General features: G+C 41.5%; 1 protein-coding gene across 1 annotated transcript in view; it reads right to left on the reverse strand.

The window, feature by feature from the left end:
* Positions 1-20368, reverse strand: part of FAM114A1 (family with sequence similarity 114 member A1) — an 83109-nt gene that overhangs the window by 53322 nt on the left and 9419 nt on the right. The window contains exons 2-3 of the mRNA XM_004384672.3: positions 16486-16826; positions 1502-1589 (exon numbers count right to left, since the gene is read on the reverse strand). Of these exons, the coding sequence (XP_004384729.1) occupies positions 1502-1589; positions 16486-16818 (421 nt within the window). The 5' untranslated portion in view covers positions 16819-16826. The remainder of the gene's footprint in view (positions 1-1501; positions 1590-16485; positions 16827-20368) is intronic.

The following is a 20368-nucleotide window of genomic DNA, read 5'->3' on the forward strand; positions in this document are numbered from 1 at the left end:
ACAGCCCCATGACATGTCAACACTCTCCCTTCTCGACCTTGGGTTCCCTATTACCAGCTTTCCTGTCCCCTCCTGCCTTCTAGTCCTTGTCCCTGGGCTGTTGTGCCCCATTAGTCTTGTTTTGTTTTATGGGCTTGTCTAATCTTTGGCTGAAGGGTGAGCCTCAGGAGTGACTTCATCACTGAGTTAAAAGGGTGTAGGGGGGCCATATTTTCGGGGTTTTCCAGTCTCTGTCAGGCCAGTAAGTCTGATCTTTTTTTATGAGTTAGAATTTTGTTCTACATTTTTCTGCAGCTCTATCTGGTACCCTCTGTTGTGACCCCTGTCAGAGCAGTCAGTGGTGGTAGCTAGGCACCATCTAGTTGTACTGGACTCAGTCTGCTGGAGGCCATGTTGTGGTCCAATAGTCCTTTGGACTAATCTTTCCCTTGTATCTTGTTTTCTTCATTCTCTCTTGCTCCCGAAGGGGTGAGACCAGCGGAGTATCTTAGCTGGCTGCTCACAGGCTTTTAAGACCCCAGATGCTACTCACCAAGGTAGAATGCAGAACATTTTCTTTATAAACTATGTTATATCAATTGAGCCAGATGTTCCCGGAGACCATGGTCCCCACAGCCCTCAGCCCAGCAATTCGGTCCCTCAGGGAATCTGGATGTGTCTACGGAGCTTCCATGACCTTTCCTTGTACAAGTTGTGCTGGCTTCCCCAGTATTGTGTACTGTCTTCCCCTTCACCAAAGTTACCACTTATCTATTGTCTGTTTAGTGTTTAACCCTCCACCCCTCTCCTCCCTCGTAACCAATAAAGATTGTTTCTTTTCATGTGTAAACCCTTCCGTGAGTTTTTACAGTAGTGGTCGCATACAATATTTGTCCTTTTGTGATGGACGTATTTCACTCAGCATAATGCCCTCCAGTAAATCTTATATTTTAAGAGGCAATATAATACAGTAGTTATAGGCCGTATTTTTTTTAACCAGTGGCTTCAAGTTGATTCCAACTCATGGCGACCTTCTATGTGTCAGAGTAGAACTATGCTCCATAGGGTTTTGAACGACTGATTTTTCAGAAGCAGACTGCTAGGGCTTTCTTCTGAGGTACCTCTGGGTGGACTTAAATCTCCAACCCTTCCGTTAGTGGCCGAGTGTGTTAACCATTTGCACCACCCAAGGTTTCCAAAGCCAAACTACTTGGTTTAAATCCCAGACCAGCTACTGCTGACTTTGGGCAAGGTCTTAACTCTCTGTGACTCAGTTGCCTCATCGATAAAATGGAGAAAACAAGAGTACCTCCTTTATAGAGTTATTTTGAGGAATAAATGTACTAATATATGTGAAACACTTAGAACAGTGCCTGATACATACCAAGCAACTAAAAAAGGGTTTGCCTTTATGACCTCATGGGCTAATGTTAAACTCTATCAGTACATGGTATGATAAAAAATGTCACAGCCTATTAGGAATCTGAATTTCATCCATTTAAATACAACAAATAATGCTTACCTACTGTGGCAGATGCTGATGAGAGCAGAGATTTGCCCCAGGAACCCCAGCCTGCCCATCCCCCTCCATGCAGAGGGGAGTCCACAGCCTGTGGAAAAACAGATTAGCCATAAGGTCAGCAATTCAGTTCATTCCTGAATGGAAAAACACCCACTTGGTTTGCAACAAAGAGAAAGCTAAAAAAATTTTCAACCATATCTCCCTGGCTTTATAGTCTTTAACAGCCATAAAGGAATATCCCAACCCATACTGCAGTGTGCACTTTGGAACCAAACTGCTTAATGGTGGCTTGGTTTGAAGTGTTTGGTGTTTGGTGTCCTGGTTTGAAGAAACGGAGTCTGATATTAACTGAGCCCCAAATCTCCCATTTTCTGGGAGTCAGGCACAAAAAGACAAGGACAAGTGCTGTGTGGGAAAAAAGATATAACGTGGTTTTTGTTGTCACTGTTGTATGTCATTAAGTCAACTCCAACTCATAGGGACCTTATAGGACAGGGTAGAACTGCCCCATAAGGTTTCCTAGGCTGTAATCTTTATGGGAGCAGATCGCCAGGTCTTTTCTCCTGCGGAGCCACTGGTGGCTTTGAACCGCTGACCTTTTGCTTAGCAGCTGAGTGCTAACCATTGTGCCACCAGGCTCCTTGTAATATGTATATTAGGGCACAGGAATGTTTGAAAAACTTCGAAACAACCTTGACCCAGGCAATCCTTACAGAGCCAAACCAACGTGCTCTTCAAGGCAGAGTTAACTTTCAAACCTCTGGGGTGGTGGAATGGAGCTTTGGCATGGACGATAGCCAAGGAGTCTAGAAAAGCATCCATTAACCTAGAGATGGGTAGTAGCAACAGGAAGTCTTGCAAGTTAGACACCCTTTGAGGTATACCTTCCACTCACAATGACCCCTGTAACTACATCTCTCACCCACAGGGGTAAGACTGTTTCTGGACTTAGTTGATTAAAATTCTTTTGCCTAGGAATTTGGAATCGGGATTGAGAGATTCTGGTTGAGCTTGGGCTGGTTGCTTAAATAGAAGATGAAAACTCAGGCAAAGTGGAGTGACCATGCAGACTAAGAATTAGAGAAAGCAGAGTGAGCAGAATGAAGAAGATATGCTCAAAGGAGCCATATGGATTCCTGATAGCTTCTCAACCCCTGGTGCACTCCTATCTTTGGGTTCCATGATTCCCACACATTCTAATATATACATTTTTAATGATTTGTTCACTTGATGTATCCCCAGAGCCTAGTGGAGTGCCTGGCATATAATGAGTGCTTAATATTTTTTTCAGTAAATAACTGAAATTCCCTTATTTTCTTTGTTAGGTGTGTATCAGTTTCTGATACTTGAAACCAATGAGTTCTGTAAGGATGAATGGAACCACAGCTTTCCTTTATTATCTGATAACAGATTCTAGAAAACACGGCATGAATACATTAAGAGTTAGCTATATCGAGAATTACAGCTCTTTCACACCAAAAAAGAGAAGTTAAGGAGGAAGTGAAAGATTCCTACAGAGGTTGGGGATTCTATAACTTTCTACCCCAGGCTGGCCCATCAGTCATCTCCAGCTCCCTTTTTCCTAACTATCTTCCACTGTCGCAGATAAGAATGGCCATATGAAACAATTTTGACCAATGAGTTATAAATGGAAAAGCTTTTGCTTCCATGATAAAAGGTACAGTTAAGGCTGGTGCCAACTCTTTCCCACTCCCTTTCTTCCTGCTTTGACTATGGACATGATGTTTGAAATTGAGCAGCCATTTTTCTGCCATGAAGGAAAGACCAAGAAATCACAGAACCATTGGTCTGAAATGGCTGAAATTGAAATTGGTACTAAACCAATGTGAATATCTGCCTACTCCATTCTTTTTGCTAAGTAAGAAAAGATAAAGTACTATTTTGCAAGTTACTATACTATGGATTTTTGTTACTTGCAGCCAAATACACTCCTGATTCACCAAGTAAACATCAAACAACGTCCATCAATGTAGAGTACTGGTCGAGGGAAAAGGTTTTGGAATTAAATTGCTTGTGTTTTACTCCAGACTCTGTCATTTGGGGTTACAAGTTACTCAAGATCTTTTAAGCCTTCATTTACTCATTACAAAATGCAAGCTATGGTCGGATTATACCTCCAAGGGTTGTTGTGAAGCTTAAAAAAATAATTCATATGAAGCTGTGAGCATAGTGACTGGCATATAATAAATACTCCAGAAATGTTAGCTAGTAATGATAAAAAGAAGAAAGCACATTTTTTCAGACTAAGAAGCAAAAAGCTTTGAAAGTTGGCTGACATTTTTTTCTGTCTGGAAACTGAGAAGCTTTTTAACATAAATGGAATACTCATGATTCTGCTTTCATTTTTGGTGTCTACATTGATTTACTTCACTTCAGCAATGGAAGTCAATGGCAATTTTATACCATCCTGAAGACAGATGTAGTTCAATGATGAATATTATTCTTTCATGGGACAAATCACTACCTATGTGATTACGGACAGGTTAATATACTTAGGGCTGACAGCTTCTGACTCAAATTTACAGTGCTTAATATGGTCTGACAGCTGGTAATTGACTAGCAAATGGAAATAAATGTTAAATGAGTCTAGAACATTTTGCAATATAATAAATGGCTACTCCAACTGCCTTATTAATAAAGTTCCTTTGACACTGAAATGTGCCGTCTTGATCAGCTACAAAGACTATTTGCCACAAATGACAAATACTCAAATGACTAAAAATACACAAACTTAACATAAAAACCATACAAACTAAATGTTAAACATGTATTATACATATATTTCTTCATGAATACAATCTCTACTTTAAATGGTTTTAATGTCACACATTTATGAGACCATAAAGTAGGCAGCATGAGTCTACTCAGATCTTCTATTACTAAAACCAAACCCATCGCCATCCCGTCGATTCCAACTCCTGGCGACCCTATAGGACAGAGTAGAACTGTCCCATAGGGTTCCAAGGTTGTAATCTTTACAGAAGCAGACTGTCAAATCTTTCTCCTGTGAAGGTGCAGGTGGGTTCAAACTGCCGACCTTTCGGTTAGCAGCCAAGTGCTTAACCACTGTATCACCAGGGCTCCCTTCTATTACTAAATAAGATTATTTTAAAGCTTTTTTCTCACCACCAACTCCACCCCTTTGTGCAACCCCAACCCCCTAACAGCAACTTCATATCCTAATTCACAGAGAAAAACAAGACAACAAATGAGAACTCTATCACTTCCTGCCCTTTCCCTATAAACTCTCAGAAGAATGACCTCATATTGTAACAGCAAATCAGATTTGACTTGATTAAAATGGATTTCCAAAACTCAACTGGCGATCATTTAAACAACTGTAACCATTGTGTGGTCCTAAGAATATGAAAGAATGCATGATTTCATCAGGTTCAAAGTTCTTTAAAGTTAAATAGAAAAGACACTTACACATCTAGTAACGCACTTGAAGGTCTTTACCATTGAATAGAAAATATGTGTATTTTAGGCTCCTGTCAAGTTCAACGTGCCCTGGTGGCACACTGGGTAACAGCCTGGCTGCAGACCAAAAGGTTGTCAGCTCGAATCCACCAGCCACTCCTTGGAAACCCGATGGGGCAGCTCTACTCTGTCGTATAGGGTCGCTATGAGTTGGGATAGAGTTGACGGCAATGGTTTGTTTTTTTTTTTTAATTAAGTTCAAATGTATCATTAGATAGGGAAACACACGCACACACATACACCACTGCAACATTTACAAATTGTAGAATTCCACAGAATGCAAAGGACTTTAACACTTAGATGGAAAATATATGTACCTATCTTAAAGATCAAAGATCAGCCTTTCCTGTTATTTCCCATTGCCAGAAAGTCGATTCTGACTCATGGTGACCCTATAGGACAGAGTAGAACTGCCCCATAGGGTTTCCAAGGAGCAGTTGGTAGATTCAGACTGCCGACCTTTTGGTTAGCAGCTGAGCTCTTAACCACTGAGCCACCAGGGCTCCAAAATCAACCTCGTGGGCTTATTTCCTTGAGTAGATGGAGAATCAGCTACTACGTATAACTTGCATCCAGGGGTAGGAGATGTGAGCTATAAGACCAAACCCTTCTCACCTTCCTTATGCGAGACCTGGGTTTGATTCCCAGGCAATGCACCTCAAGTGCAGCCACCACCCATCTGTCAGTGGAGGTCTGCTTGTTGCTACGATACTGAGTAGTTTCTGGTGGAGCTTCCAGACTAAGATGGACTGGAAAGAAAGGTATGGCGATCTACTTCTGAAAATCAGTCAGTGAAAACCCTATGGATTGGTAACCTATCATGGGGATGGCACAGGAGCAGGCAACATTTCGTTACGCTGTGCATGGGGTCACCGTGAGTCAGGGCCAACTTGACAGCAGCTAACAACAACAACTACTCGTGACATAGGGACTCAAAAAAGGAGCTCGGTATGTCAGCTGGTAGGATGTAAATTGCTTTGAACACTTGCAGCTCTGGATTCCATGATCTGTCAAAATATCTGGCTGAACATGATCTGCTATTTCCAGGTACCTTTCTTCCCTTGTGGGTATGCACCATTCAATTCTGGGAAGATTTAAAATTAAGTATAGAAGGGTTTAAAGCATCAAAGCCATGCAATTACCTATTTTACCTTTTCTGTACTATTAATATTTAAGGGAATTTGGCTTATTATAGTGACAGTTTTTGAGAACCAATTTAAAATGAATAATTGAATCATTAGCCTTCTGATTTTAAGCTGAAATCTTCCTACGTTTATGCATAGTGTCATACCATCTAGAGATCTTCAGGTCCACACTATAAATTTAATGTAATAGATTTATAACAACTACTAAGTACTCAGCAAGGTTTTGTTTAAGTAGATAAATGAGATACTTAAAAAGAAAATAGAATATATTAAATTTATAAATGCAGTTTAAAATATTTGAAGGTATTTAAGCTGGTAAAAAGGACTAAACATTAATCAAAACCCCCTTGAAAGTGACTGTTAAATTCTGCTCAGCTTCTAAACAACAAGATTTGTGAAATGAACTTAAAGCCTAAGAAAGAATTGGGCTTTTAAAATCTGTAACCTTAATAAATTGAACACTAATTGCTGAACCAAATTAAATGTCTGAGCAGTTCTTTTTATAAACAAAGCCCACCCTGGACCACACACACACACACACAAAAAAAAACCCATTAAACACAAATCTAACTTTATTGCCAGGGCAGTGGTGGTTCAGTGGTAGAATTATCACTTTCCAGGTGAGACACCTGGTTTGATTTCTGGTCAGTGCACCTCATTTGCAGCCATCACCTGTCTGTCAGTGGAGGCTTGTGTGTTGCTACGATGCTGAAAGGTCTGAGGGTTGCTTCCAGACTAAGACAGACTAGGAAGAAAGGCCTGGAGATCTACTTCTGAAAGTCAGAAAATGAAAACCCTATGGATCAATCAGATGGATCTTGGCTGAAAGCAGAGAACACCAGAAAGATGTCATGGATTGAACTGTCTTCCCCAAAAATACCTGTCAACTTGGCTGGGTCATGATTCCCAGTAATGTTTATGATGTGTACCATTTTGTAATCTGATGTGATTTCCTTACGTGTTGTAAATGCTATCACTATGATGTAATAAAATGGATTAGTGGCAGTTATACCGATGAGGTCTACAAGATTAGATAGAGTCTTAAGCCAATCTCTTTTGAGATATTAAAGAGAGAAGCAAGCAGAGAGACATGGGAACCTCATACTACCAAGAAAACAGTGCCGGGAGCAAAGCGTGTCGTTTGGACCTGAGGTTCCTGCACAGAGACGCTCCCAGACCAAGGGAAGATTGATGACATGGACCTTCCTCCAGAGCCAACAGAGAAAACATTCCCTTGGAGCTGACCCTGAATTTGGACTTGTAGCCTACTGGACTGTGAGAATAAACTTCTCTTTGTTAAAGTCATCCACCTGTGGTATTTCTCTTATAGCAGCACTAGATGACTAAGACAGATGTTTACCTGTGTTTTATTGACTATACAAAGGCATTAAACCATGTGGATCATAACAAATTATAGATAACACTGCAAAGAATAGGAATTCCAGAACACTTAATTGTGCTCATGAGGAACGTGTACATAGACCCTGAGAGGCAGTCGTTCAAATAGAACAAGGGAATACTGCGTGGTTTAAAGTCAGGAAAGGTGTGCATCAGGGTTGTATCCTTTCACTATACTTACTCTATCTGTATGCTGAGCAAATAATCCAAGAAGCTGGACTCTAAGAAGAAAGAGGCATCAGGATTGGAGGAAGACTAATTAATAACCAGAAATATGCAGATGACACAACCTTGTGTGCTGAAAGTGAAGAGGACTTGAAGCACTTACTGATGAAGATCAAAGACCACAGCTTTCAGTATGGATTACGCCTCACCATAAAGAAAACAAAAATCCTCACAAGTGGACCAATAAGCAACATCTGATAAATGGGGAAAAAATTGAACTTGTCAAGAATTTCATTTTACTTTGATCCACAACCAACGTTCATGGAAGCAGCAGTCAAGAAATCAAATGACGTACTGCATTGGGCAATCTGCTACAAAAGACCTCTTTAAAGTGTTAAAAAGCAAAGATTTCACTTTAAGAACTAAGGTGCACCTGACCCAAGCCACGGTGTTTTCAATCACCTCATGTGCATGCAAAAGCTGGACAATGAATAAGGAAGACTGAACAAGAACTGATGTCTTTGAATTATGGTGTTGGCAAAGAATACTGAATATACAATGGACTGCCAGAAGAACAAAGAAGTCTGTATTGGAAGAAGTACAGCCAGAATGCTCCTTAGAAGCAAGGATGGCAAGACTTTGTCTCACATACTTTGGACATGTTATCAAGAGGGACCAGTCCCTGGAGAAGGACATCATGCTTGGTAAAGTAGTCGGTCAGCAAAAAAGAGGAAGACCTTCAACAAGATGGACTGACATAGTGGCTGCAACAATGGGCTCAAGCATAACAATTGTGAGGATGGCGCAGGACTGGGCAGTGTTTCGTTCTGTTGTACGCAGAGTCATGTTTCGTCCCATTGTGCATGGGGTCACCAGGAGTCGGGGACCGACTCAGTGGCAACTACCAACAAAAACAACTTTATTGCATCCCCACTCACAATTACTTTATTCCATTCTCCCGTTATGGAAGTGATGTCTTCCTGTTAGCTACTATCATCTCCTTCACCTGAACTCCTCCAGGTCTCAGACAGGTTGGTTACCTTTCTCTCCTAGCTTTTCAGTCTTTCCCTTTGTACTGGCTACTTCCCAAAATCAATCATGCACAGGCTTCTTCCATCTTAAAACAAATAAAAATTACAACAATGACGAAACTTCTTTCAAACTTCTTGTCTTATCTGGTTACTGCTCCAAATCTTTCTTCTTTACCTCTTAAAAAAAGGTGTCTATCCTCTGTACCCATCCTGCCTCATTTCCCTACACACCACAGTGAGACTCCCACAGCCACTACTCCATGGAACCATTCTCACCAAGGACACCAATGGCTTCTCTTGTCAAAGCCATTGGACTCATTTCAGTCCTTTCCTTACTAGACTTCTCAGTAGCATCTGAAGATTAACCACTTTTACGTCCTTAAAACACTTTATCCTCCTGGCCTCCATGCCCTATCTTCAGACTCTTAGTTTCTGCCCCTCCCTTAGTATCATAATTTCAGTTATTAACTTTAGAATGTATCTTCATACACATTGCGATATTATATGTGCTTCTTAGATTAAGCTACAATCCAAATGCTGCCAGCATTCCAGTAAAATGTGCACAATTCAGGGTGGTCAGCTGGCATTCTAATCAGGAAAGTCATACTCCAGAGACAGTGATTATGAGCATTTCTATTATCTGTATCTCTACTAACACCTGATGCTTTGTGATTAGCATACTGAGTGGCAGAAAAGGGTTTCAACTGGTAAACATGGTAGACTGTTAACTAGCATTTTGAATGCCTGAAAAGGGTTCTAGATGGTGAAATTAAAGGTATTCAAGATGTGTAGATTGTTAAAAAATTTTAGAGACTTCCTACCTTTACATGAATATGGCATAAGAAAGGATTTTACCCTATGCTAAATGGTCTTCTATCCAGTTGTGAATTCTGGGAAATTCTGGTTGGTATAAGGAAGCCTGGCTGTGCAATGGTTAACTGCTGGGCTGCTAACCCAAAGGTTGGCAGTTCGAACTCACTCAACAGTTCCATGGGAGAAATACTTGGTGATCTGCTTTCATAAAGATTACAGCCAAGAAAACCTAATTGGGTAGTTCTACTCTGTCACATGGTATCACTACGAGTCAAAATCGACTCAATGACAGCTAAACCAACAATAATACCAGATGGAAGGGAAGAAAAATCTTGCCTTTGGAATCTAGGCATTTGCCTTGATTGAACCACTCAAAGTGGTGGTGAGAACACCTAAAATGACAGAACAGTGGAACTTTCTCAATCCTACAGAACACATTCATGAATTGTTTTTAACTTTCTTGTTAATAAACGTTGAATTGAAAAATGTTAGTATGGTACAATTTGTTCTGAGACTTGCTTTCATTGTACAATGTGGTGGTGAGAATGTGGAGGGGACAGGGAACTCTCATCACTTCGACTTCTTTGGTGGCTACCACTATCAGAAAGAATCCAAGGGCTGTGCATAGCCAAACTCGCTTAGAGGCAGGAGCCTTCCAGGGCTGCGTCCTTGCCTTGGTTCTTCGTAACACCTGGGCAATCAATCTCACCCACTCCCATTACTTAGACAATCATCCATATGCAGATGGCCTCCACATCTCTATCTCTCCTGGGCTCCAGACCATTATAACCAACTGCCCACCAAATACCTTCACTTGGATGTCCCATGTTATGTTCAAAACTGAACTCATCATCTTCTCAGTCCCACCCCCTCTCACACCCAACTAGGACTTCCTGTGTCCTGGTATAGTAGTTGCAAAACACTGGCCCACAGCCTGATTGCAAGAATATATTATCTGGGAGAACTTATTGAAAATACAGAGTCCTGGCTTCCACTATGACCTTTTGAATAAGAACCCCTCAGCGTACAGCCCAGGAATCTGTCTTTTTAACATGTCTTCCAGGTAATTCCAATGCACCATCAGATTTGGAGAGTACTCCACTATATAGCCAACTGGCAACACCATCCACCCGCTGTCCAGCCAAAAATTGGATGTCATTATGTACGGAAGGCTTCAAAGGGGGAAATACTCACACAGAATTAGAATAAACTCTACTCACCCAGTAGGAGGCAGATATCTGCCATCAGTGTGTCTTGGCCTGTGTTCCTCCCTTTTTGTCTCCCTTGACAGTTATTTTACGGCTCATAAACATTCTACTTTTCCTTTTCTAGGGAGAGAACCATCAAGTGATAGTCTATGTTTTCCTTTGAGAACATTTTTAGAGGTAACTAAAAGAGCATTTTGGAATTTTTTTCCTTCTCCATAATTGGCCTTATGTATTGGTGTTGGACAGTGTTGTCAGTTGCCATTGAGCGGGTTCTGACTCATGGAGACTATATGCATAACAAAATGAAACACTGCCTGGTCCTGAGCTATCTTCATGATCGTTGGTATGTCGGAGTCCATTGTTGAGGCCATTGCATCAGTCCATTTCATTGAGGGTTTCCCTTGCCTTCACTGGCCCCCTCACTTCACCAAACATGATGTTGTTTTCCAGTAATTGGTCCCTCCTGATGATGTATCTAAAGTAAGCAGATCAAAGACTCGGACAATATTCTGTGATCCACAGTGTTTTCATTGGCTAATCTTTGTAAGTAGGTTGCCAGGCCTAGTCTGTCTTAGTGCAGAAGCTCTACTGAAATCTGTCCTCCATGGGTGGCCCTGTTAATATGTGAAATACTGGTAGCATTGCTTCCAAAATCATAGCAACACATAAGTCAGCACAGTACAACAAACTGACAGATGGGTGGTGGGATGGACAGTAGGGAGGCCATTTTTTCATTCTGGGCAACATTTCTTGGTATTAAGAAATTAGGGAAATTTTATCTATACTGGGTGTTTTAAAGACTGGCTAGTATATAAGGCCCCACAAGATCTCTGAGAACAAATGTCACTCCTGACCAGCACCCAAAACAAAACATCTCTGAATTGAGGCTGAAGCCTTCCCTGACTGCTATGAGTGGTTTAAGTGCTCCATCTAAAGCTTCCCTTGTGCCTGTCCCATCTAGTACATATCACGCTATCAATGCTTTTATACAATACCACCCTGTCCAACTAGACTGCAGGAATCCTGAAGATAGTTACAGCACTCAATGTATGGTGTCACAGGACTGGTAAAGGCCTTAGAGAATCTGGTCCAACCTCCAATTTCAAGCGAGGCCGGGGACCACCTCTCATGGATATTGTAGAGTAGATTCCTGCATGGAGGTTCAAGTCAATGTTTCTAAGTCTGTACATGAGAATGGACAAGGAAAAGAAGGAGCCCTAAAGACAGAGGTAGCTTCTCTGAATCCATAAACTGTGAATGGTGTGATCCTTCAAATCAGAGGTGCCAGCTGCATAGCTGGCAGAACCACTGGCCTTCACCCTCTTCTCTGGGTCACCTCCTATCCATACTATCTGCCAAGTTACAGCCACCAAGCCGACTCAGGCAAAGGGGAAGCTAACGGCATGGATTGTGAGGGGACCCAGAGCCAAAGTAACTACATCGATACAAATCACTTATAGAAAAATATGGACATTTATGCACATTATCACAAAATGTAGTGTGTCCCAGAAGATACTTGTTTATACTTTTTCAAAGGCTATTCTGCCAGGTTTCTTAGTAAAGCACAAAATTTCCTACAGAAACTTTTTTAAAGGGATGATGAGATTCTATCAGGCTCAGATACATGCTGCCTGGGATCAAATGGACTTCTAAACTTGGCCATTTTCCTATAGAACCTGCCACTCCTTGGGAAACCCATGTTCAAGATCCAAGGAACCAACTTGTAAATAAACTTTTGATTCAGTATTTTTCATATAATTCATTCTTGTCTAAATCAACGGAGAAATAGTTGGTTTCCTCACTGCAAAGGGACTTCTTAAGAGTCCAACAAAAGACAAATAAAGAGAACAAACGAACTACACTCAAAGACTAGGCACCAAATGAACTTCTAATTTTAACTTAAGATAAAAGGACAGGTTACCAAGAAAGATGGTAGAATTCCCTTTTCTGGTAATCCTTAAACAGAGAATAAATTTGCACCTACTTAGAAGGGTTTAAATATGACCTGTCTGAAAGAGATACCCTCTTCCCTCTAGGCCCGTCCAGCCAGCCATGTCTGCTTTTTGCCCTTTCTTCCTCCACAATTGTGAGAAAATAAATGTCTTTTCTTTAAAGCCACCCACTTGTGTTATCTTTTGTTATGGCAGCCCTAGGAAACTAAGACATGAGGAAATGCTCATATTTTCAGATGCTATCAGTGTTGCAGAGCCCTAGTGTTGCAGTGGTTAAGAGCTCAGCTGCTAACCAAAGTGTTGACAGTTTGAATCCACCAGCCACTCCTGAGAAACCCCATGTCCTATAGGGTCGCAATGAGTTGGAATCGACTAACAATGGGTTTGGTTTTGGGTTTGGACCAGGGTTGGGCAGTGGGGAATCTGCCTGACAATCAGCTCCATTCCTGTAGCATTAATTAAGGAAGTTTAGATGCTACTTTCAAAAGCAGGATGCCTTCAATTTGCTCAAAAGATTTAAGAAGGCAGAGGTGACAGGAGCATATTGACTTTTTATTATGCTATCTTTAGTAACAACCCTGTTATAGTTATTAGAAATCTGAAATTGGATCGTATGAGTTATCCATCAGCAGCAAGTAAATTTTGAATTAGTAGAGTATCTACGGTTTCTTTAAGTCATCTCAGGTCAGAAGGGTGTGGTTAAGATATTTTTTTCTTAATGTACAAAGATATTTATTAACAGCAGCACTTATAATAAAAATTGAGAACCAATGCTGCCTACAACAGATAGCATGAAGGGAAAATAGGTTCATAGAGTCAAAAAGACTTGGCTCAAGTTCTCACTCTGCCACTTTCCTATTTTGGAGGGTCTGTCTGACAAAAAAGATTTTCTATAAAGTCCCCTAAATTCATCTCTTTACCCAGAGCACGCAAGCTGTCAAGCCTGGAGCTTCTGAATGTCCCACTGTTTCCCACGTATGTGCTGCTGTTGTCGTTTTTTAAAGATAAATGTATGAAAAAGTATCCTACTAGCCAAAAATATTCTTGAAATGTTATTTTAGCATCACAAAATATTAGAGCTGGAATGGTACTGAAAGATCACCTAGTCAAAGAACCATCAAAGGGACTGGACTGCGAGGGTTCTTTAGCTTGGAGCAATTGTTTTCAGTCCTGACTGGACCTTAGAATCACTTGAGAAGCTTTTTAAAAGTACTGATGTCCAAGCCCCATCCCTGAACCAACAGAATCAGAATCCTTGGAGTTGGGGCCCTGGCATCAGTATTTTTTAAAGTTGAGAACCTCTGGTGTAGGGGTTCTTAATCCCTTAGGGCTCTATGTGAGACTTCAAGGATCTGTGAATGCCCTGAACTCAGAAGCAAAATTTTGTGTGTATGTTTACCATAGGACACCCTGGGTGGCACAAATGCTTAAGCACTTGACTACCAGCCAAAAGGTTGGAGATTTGAACCCACCCAGAGGTGCCTTGGAAGATAGGCCTGGTGATCTACTTCTGAAAGGTCACAGCCTTGAAAATGCTATAAAGCAGTTCTACTCTGCACACATGGGGTTGTCATGAGTCAGAATTGACTTGACAGTAACTAACAACACGTTCACTGTATCTGATCCCAATTCCCAGCTGGTCCTTGAATCCCCTCCATAACCCCCTTGCAAAGTGCTTGTTGGTTTTTGTTTAACAATCTCCAGTGATGGGAAACATCCCACTCCCTGAGGAAGCCCATCTCATCTTTGAACAGTTCTGAGGCAAATCCCATGAGGAAAGGGAGGCACAAGAAGCCTGATTTTGAATAAAAGAATCACAAAACGTTAGTCAGAGGATATATAGACGTCTTTTTGTAGGAATTCTTCATTTAATAGAGGAAAACACTGGAGCACAGAGATATTAGGTGTCATGCCCAAAGTAACAGAGTTAGTGATAGACTGGGACATGAAAATCCAGGACCTCTGATTCCCTGTTTAGTTCCCTCCCATCACTGCAGGCAGCAGTCACTTCAAGGATGAACAAGGCTAGGGCCTGGCTAAGGGCAGACCCTGATTCCCTCATTCTATACAGTCACTATGGAGGAACCCTGTTGGCACAGTGGTTAAGTGCTTGGCTGCTAACTGAAAGGTCGGCAGTTCAAACCCACCAGCTTTCCACAGGAGAAAGATGTGGTAGTCTGCTTCCATAAAGATTACAGCCTTGGAAACCCTATGGGGCAGTCCCCCTCTGTCCGATAGAGTCACTACAAGTCAGAATCGGCTCGATGGCAATGGGTATATTATCACTCTGGAACGGGCCCAACCCTGACAGGATTGGGAGAGCAGCCCATCTCCCAGACCTCCTTTCATGCTGAGTGCCTCCCCACCCCTGCTGGACCCCAAGTGGTGGGAGGTGAAGGTGCCAGGAGAACCCAGCTTAGACAGCCATATTGTTGCAGCACAAGTTACCAATATGGGGATGGATGGTGGTCTATCTTATCCTCCAGAGAGACTAAGGCACAGGGACTGAGGAGAAGAGGCAATGCGATCCACTTCTGGTCTTCTTGAAAGTGGTACGTGAGGATAAAACAGTGATCGGAATGTTTGCTATCTCCACAGTGGATCTGTAAATACATCTCAGAATTTAACTGATCTTAAAGAAACATTGACTTGTTTAGGGTGGAACCAGGCTCATTATTAATTTGGACTCATTATGTTGGATATTACAGTTTCTTCTGTTTACTACCAGGACAAGTCATTTAGTATCTCCGAGCCTGGCTGCCTCTTCTATAAATTGGGGGTAATAATACCTACCTCAGAACCTCAAAGAACTGTTATGTTGAGTGAATTACATAATACATAAAAGAGCTAGCATAGTGCCTGGCATATAGGGTATGCCTAATAATTGCTGAGTATTATTATTATCAAAGGAGCCCTGGTGGTGCAGTGGTTAAGCACTTGACTGCTAACTGGAAGGTCAGTGGTTCAAACCCACCAGCCACTCCTTGGAAGAAAGATGTGACTGTCTGCTTCTGTCAAGACTACAACCTTGGGAACCATATGGGGCAGTTTTAGTCTGTCCTATGGGGTCGCTATCAGTTGGAATCGACCTGACTGCAACGAATTTGGTTTTCGAGTTATTATTTTTATTAACTTCATGCAAAAGTTGGATGATGAAAAAGAAAGACAGAAGAATTGATGCATTCACACTGCAGTGTTGAGAAAAATGTTGAATATATTGTGGACTGCCAGAAGAATGAACAAATCAGTCTTAGAAGAAATACAACCAGAATTTACCTTAAAAGCAAGGATGGCAAGACTTCAACTTGCTTACTTTGGACATATTAGGAAAGACCACTCTCTAGTAAAGGACGTCCTGTTTGGTGAAGTAGAGGGTCAACAAAGATCAGGGAAACCCTCAATGAGATGGACTGACACAACAGCTGCGACAATGGGCTCAAACACGGCAACAACTGTGAAGATGGCTCAGGACTGGGCCAGGTGTCATTCTGTTACACATAAGGTCGCCATGAGTTGGAGCTGACTCGATGGCAACTAACAACAAAAACAACAACATTATTAATAACAATGCAATTATCAAAATACAAATATCATAATGAGAAATTATTCTTATATATGTCTTATCTCACTGCACACACATTTTTGATGACAGAGATAATGGCATATTGTATTTTGAACTCCCAAGCCTCATCCACAAGTATTTAGCACAAAGCTGTGCGTGTGGTACCTATCAGTAAGAATGTAGGATGAAGTGAATGGAACGAACCATACCGGATTATTCTGTTCTTTCAAGGGTATTTCGGATCCAGGTTCTGCCTCAAGGCTGACGGAGTCCACGCACTCAGCAAGTGTGTCCTCGGTCACTTCTCCATTGAAGGCGGGCTCCGTGGGCTGCTCAGGGTGCCTGGTATCAGCAGTCTCTGCACCCTGAACAGTTGCATTTTCATGCACATCTTCTCTGGGGTCAGCTGGTGTTGGCTCATTCGAAATCGTAGCTGAATCACAGTGCACTTCTGCATCATCAGGTAAAGAATCAATACTGGGCTTCTCCGTAATTTCAGCTTTGACTCCAGTGGCTAAGGTGTCACTGCCATGATCAGACATCTTAATATCTGTTCAACACAATTAAAAACAAACACTTTATGTTTTAATTTGAATTGTTAAGCTTTAATTTCAAGCTATGAATAATTAAATTAAGTCTGATAGAGGTAAATTTTTTTCTACAAATAAGACACTTTGTGTAACCTTGTGGTAAACTGAACAATGGCCTCTAATCTCTGGAACCTGTGAATATTTACCTTATATAGCAAAAGGGACTCTGCAGGCATGATTAAGTTAAGGATTTTGAAATAGATTGTTCTGGGTCATCCAGGTGGGCCCTAAATATAATCACAAGTGTCCTTATCAGAGGGAGGTAGAGGAGGACTTGACTATGATGAGAAAAAGGGGATGTGATGACAGAAATAGAGATTGGAGTAACATGCTATGAAGACAAAGAAAACGGCCACAAGCCAAGGAAGACAGGCAGGTACTAGAAGGTGAGAAAGGCAAGGAAACAATTCTCCCCTTATAGCTTCCAGAGGGAGCCAGGCCTGCCAACACCTTGACTTTAGCCCAGTGAAACGAAATTTGGGCTTCTGACTTTCAGAACTGTAAGAAAAAAAATACGGGCTGTTTCAAGTTGCTAACTTTGAGGTAATTTATTATAGCAGCAATAGGAAACGAAGACAGTACTAAGATAAACCTACAGTAATATCTTTAAACTTTCATGGATCACTTACTTAGCATGAAGGGATATGTATAAAGGAATTGAGAGTATTATCTGTATCTGTCAAATCACTTAATCTCACTTTATTAATTATATCTGTAGCAACTATGAAAAGTTCCTGGGTGGCGCAAAAGGTTAAACGCTGGACTACTAGTCGAAAGGATGGCGGTTTGAACCCAGCCAAAGGTGCCTCAGAAGACAGGCCTGGTGATTTGCTTCTGAAAGGTCACAGCCTTGAAAACCCTATGGATCAGTTCTGCTCTGCACACGTTGGGTCGCCATGAGTTGAAACTGATTTGATGGCAGCTAACAACAAAACAATCATGAGCCTAAGCACAGAAAATACCTGAGAGCTTACTAAAAAATATTTTAGCTTTGTTATGCTGTCAGAGTCACACTAAGACAGACATACACAAATGTGCTGTGTTGGGTCAGCACCAATCCCCTGGTGAAAGCCTGGACTCTGGCTGGGCAATAGTTGAGATAGGGAAACACAAGGATAAAACAGAAAGGAAAAGAATGAGCTACATAGCCATTGCACAGTAACCTACAAAGCAGAAAACTCTTTTTGAAGCCTGCAAGTTGTTGATACCATCAAGAACAGTGCTGTTAAAAAGAACTTTCTGTTATGGTAAACAAAAACGCTCTCTATCTGCGCCACCCAATGCGGTATCCACTAGCCACACGTGGCCACTTAGCACTTGTAATGGGGCTAGTGCAACTAAGGAACTGCATTTCTTATTTTATTTTAAATAATTTCAACTTACATAGCCACATGTGGCTAATGGTTACTTCATCAAATAGCACAGATATAAAAGGTTGGTTCAAGATAATAGTTTGCTTTATCTAAAATGAAGTGTTTAGTGTGTGTAGTATTTTCACTACACAAGAAGCCAAGTCTCAGACAAATCAGTGGGTATTTTTGTGGACCTCAGTGTTCACCAATTGGTCAAAACCCAGGATGCTGCTAAAACCATGGTATGTGAGAAGCATATACCATGCTGGCCACATGGTGGAACAAGGTAAGAACTCACATGCCTCATGCTAACCACTTGTTCCCTCAAAAAGCCATTCCCCAAAGTTGTCATTTTTCTATTCTCTTGCTACATTCTCTTCCTTAGTAAATCACCTTCCTGTGTGTTTCGCACGCCACTTCTATGTTGTGACTACCTCTAACCCATAGAGACAGAAAGTAGATTAGTATTTTCCAGGGTTGAAGGGAAAATGGTAAGTGACTGCTAGTGGGTATGGGGTTTCTTTAGGCGCTGATGAAAATCTAAAATTAGATAGTGATGATGGCTGCCATAATACTAAATGTATACTTGAATATACTAAAGACCACTGAACTGTATACTTTAAAAAGTTGAATTTTATGGTATGTGAATTATATCCCAGTAAGGCTGTTAAGGAGCCCTGGTGGTGCAGTGGTTAAGAGCTTGGCTGCTAACCAAAAGGTCAGCAATTTGAATTCTGTCTTAGTTATCTAGTGCTGCTGTAACAGAAATACCACAAGTGGATGGCTTAACGAAGAGAAACTTATTCTCTCAAGGTCTAGGAAGCTAGAAGTCTGAATTCAGGGTGCCATCTTGTTATGGATTGAATTGTGTCCCCCAAAAATATGTGTATCAATTTGGCTAGGCCATGATTCCCAGTACTGTGAGACTGTCCACCATTTTGTCATCTGATATGATTTTCTTAGGTGTTGTAAATCCTACCTCTATGATGTTAATGAGGTGGGATAGGCAGCAGTCATGTTAATGAGGCACGACTGAATCTACAAGACTGGATTGTGTCTTGAACCAATATCTTTTGAGATATAAAAGAAAGAAGCAAGCAGAGAGACAGGGGGACCTCATACCACCAAGAAAGCAGTGATGGGAGCACAGCATGCCCTTCGGACCCAGGGTTCCTGTGCAAAGCTCCTAGTCCAGGGGAAGACTGGTGAGAAGGACCTTCCTTCAGAGCTGAGAGAGAGAGAAAGCCTTCCCCTGGAGCTGACACCCTGAATTTGGACGTCTAGCCTACTAGACTGTGAGAAAATAAATTTCTGCTTGTTAAAGCCATACACTTGTGGTATTTCTGTTACAGCAGCTCTAGATGACTAAGACATAGCTCCAGGGGAACCGCTCCACGGTTCTGGGGGAAGGTCCTTGTCATCAATCTTCCCCTAGTGTAGGAGCTTCTCAGCACAGGGACCCCAGGGACCCCAGCACTCCTTCTGGTTCTTCATTCTTCGTAGTAGAAGGTCCTCCTATCTCTCTGCTCACTTCTCTCTTTTATAACTCAAAAGAGATTGACTCAAGATAAACCTAATCTTGTAGACTTGTTCTGTTCTGTTCAAGGCTATTTTTTTAAAAAAGAAAATCTACCTCCAGACCAGTAGTTCCACTGGGCAGCTGGATATTTCTTCCTATCTGTTATGGATTGAACTGTGTACCCCCAAAATGTGTGTCAACTTGGGTAGGCCATGATCCCCAGTATTGTGCAGTTGTCCTCCATTTTGTGATCTGATGTATTCATCCTATGTGTTGCAAATCCTCTATGATATTATTGAGGTAGGATTAGAGAGAGTTATGTTAACGAGGCAGGACACAATCTACAGGATTAGGTTGTATCTTAAGTCAATCTCTTTTGAGATATAAAAGAGAGAAGCAAGCAGAGAGGAGAGGGACCTCCTACCACCAAGAAAGAAGAGCTGGGAGCAGAGTGCATCCTTTGGACCCAGGGTTCCTGCATGGAGAAACTCCTAGACCCCGGGGAAGACTGATGACAAGGACCTTCCCCCAGAGCTAACAGAGAGAGAAAGTCTTCCCCTGGAGTTGGCAACCTGAATTTGGACTTCTAGCCTCCTAAACTGTGAGAGAATAAATTTCTATTTGTTAAAGC

Source organism: Trichechus manatus, unplaced genomic scaffold, assembly GCF_000243295.1.
Source record: "Trichechus manatus latirostris isolate Lorelei unplaced genomic scaffold, TriManLat1.0 scaffold00126, whole genome shotgun sequence".
In the NCBI taxonomy this organism is placed as follows: Eukaryota; Metazoa; Chordata; class Mammalia; order Sirenia; family Trichechidae; genus Trichechus; species Trichechus manatus.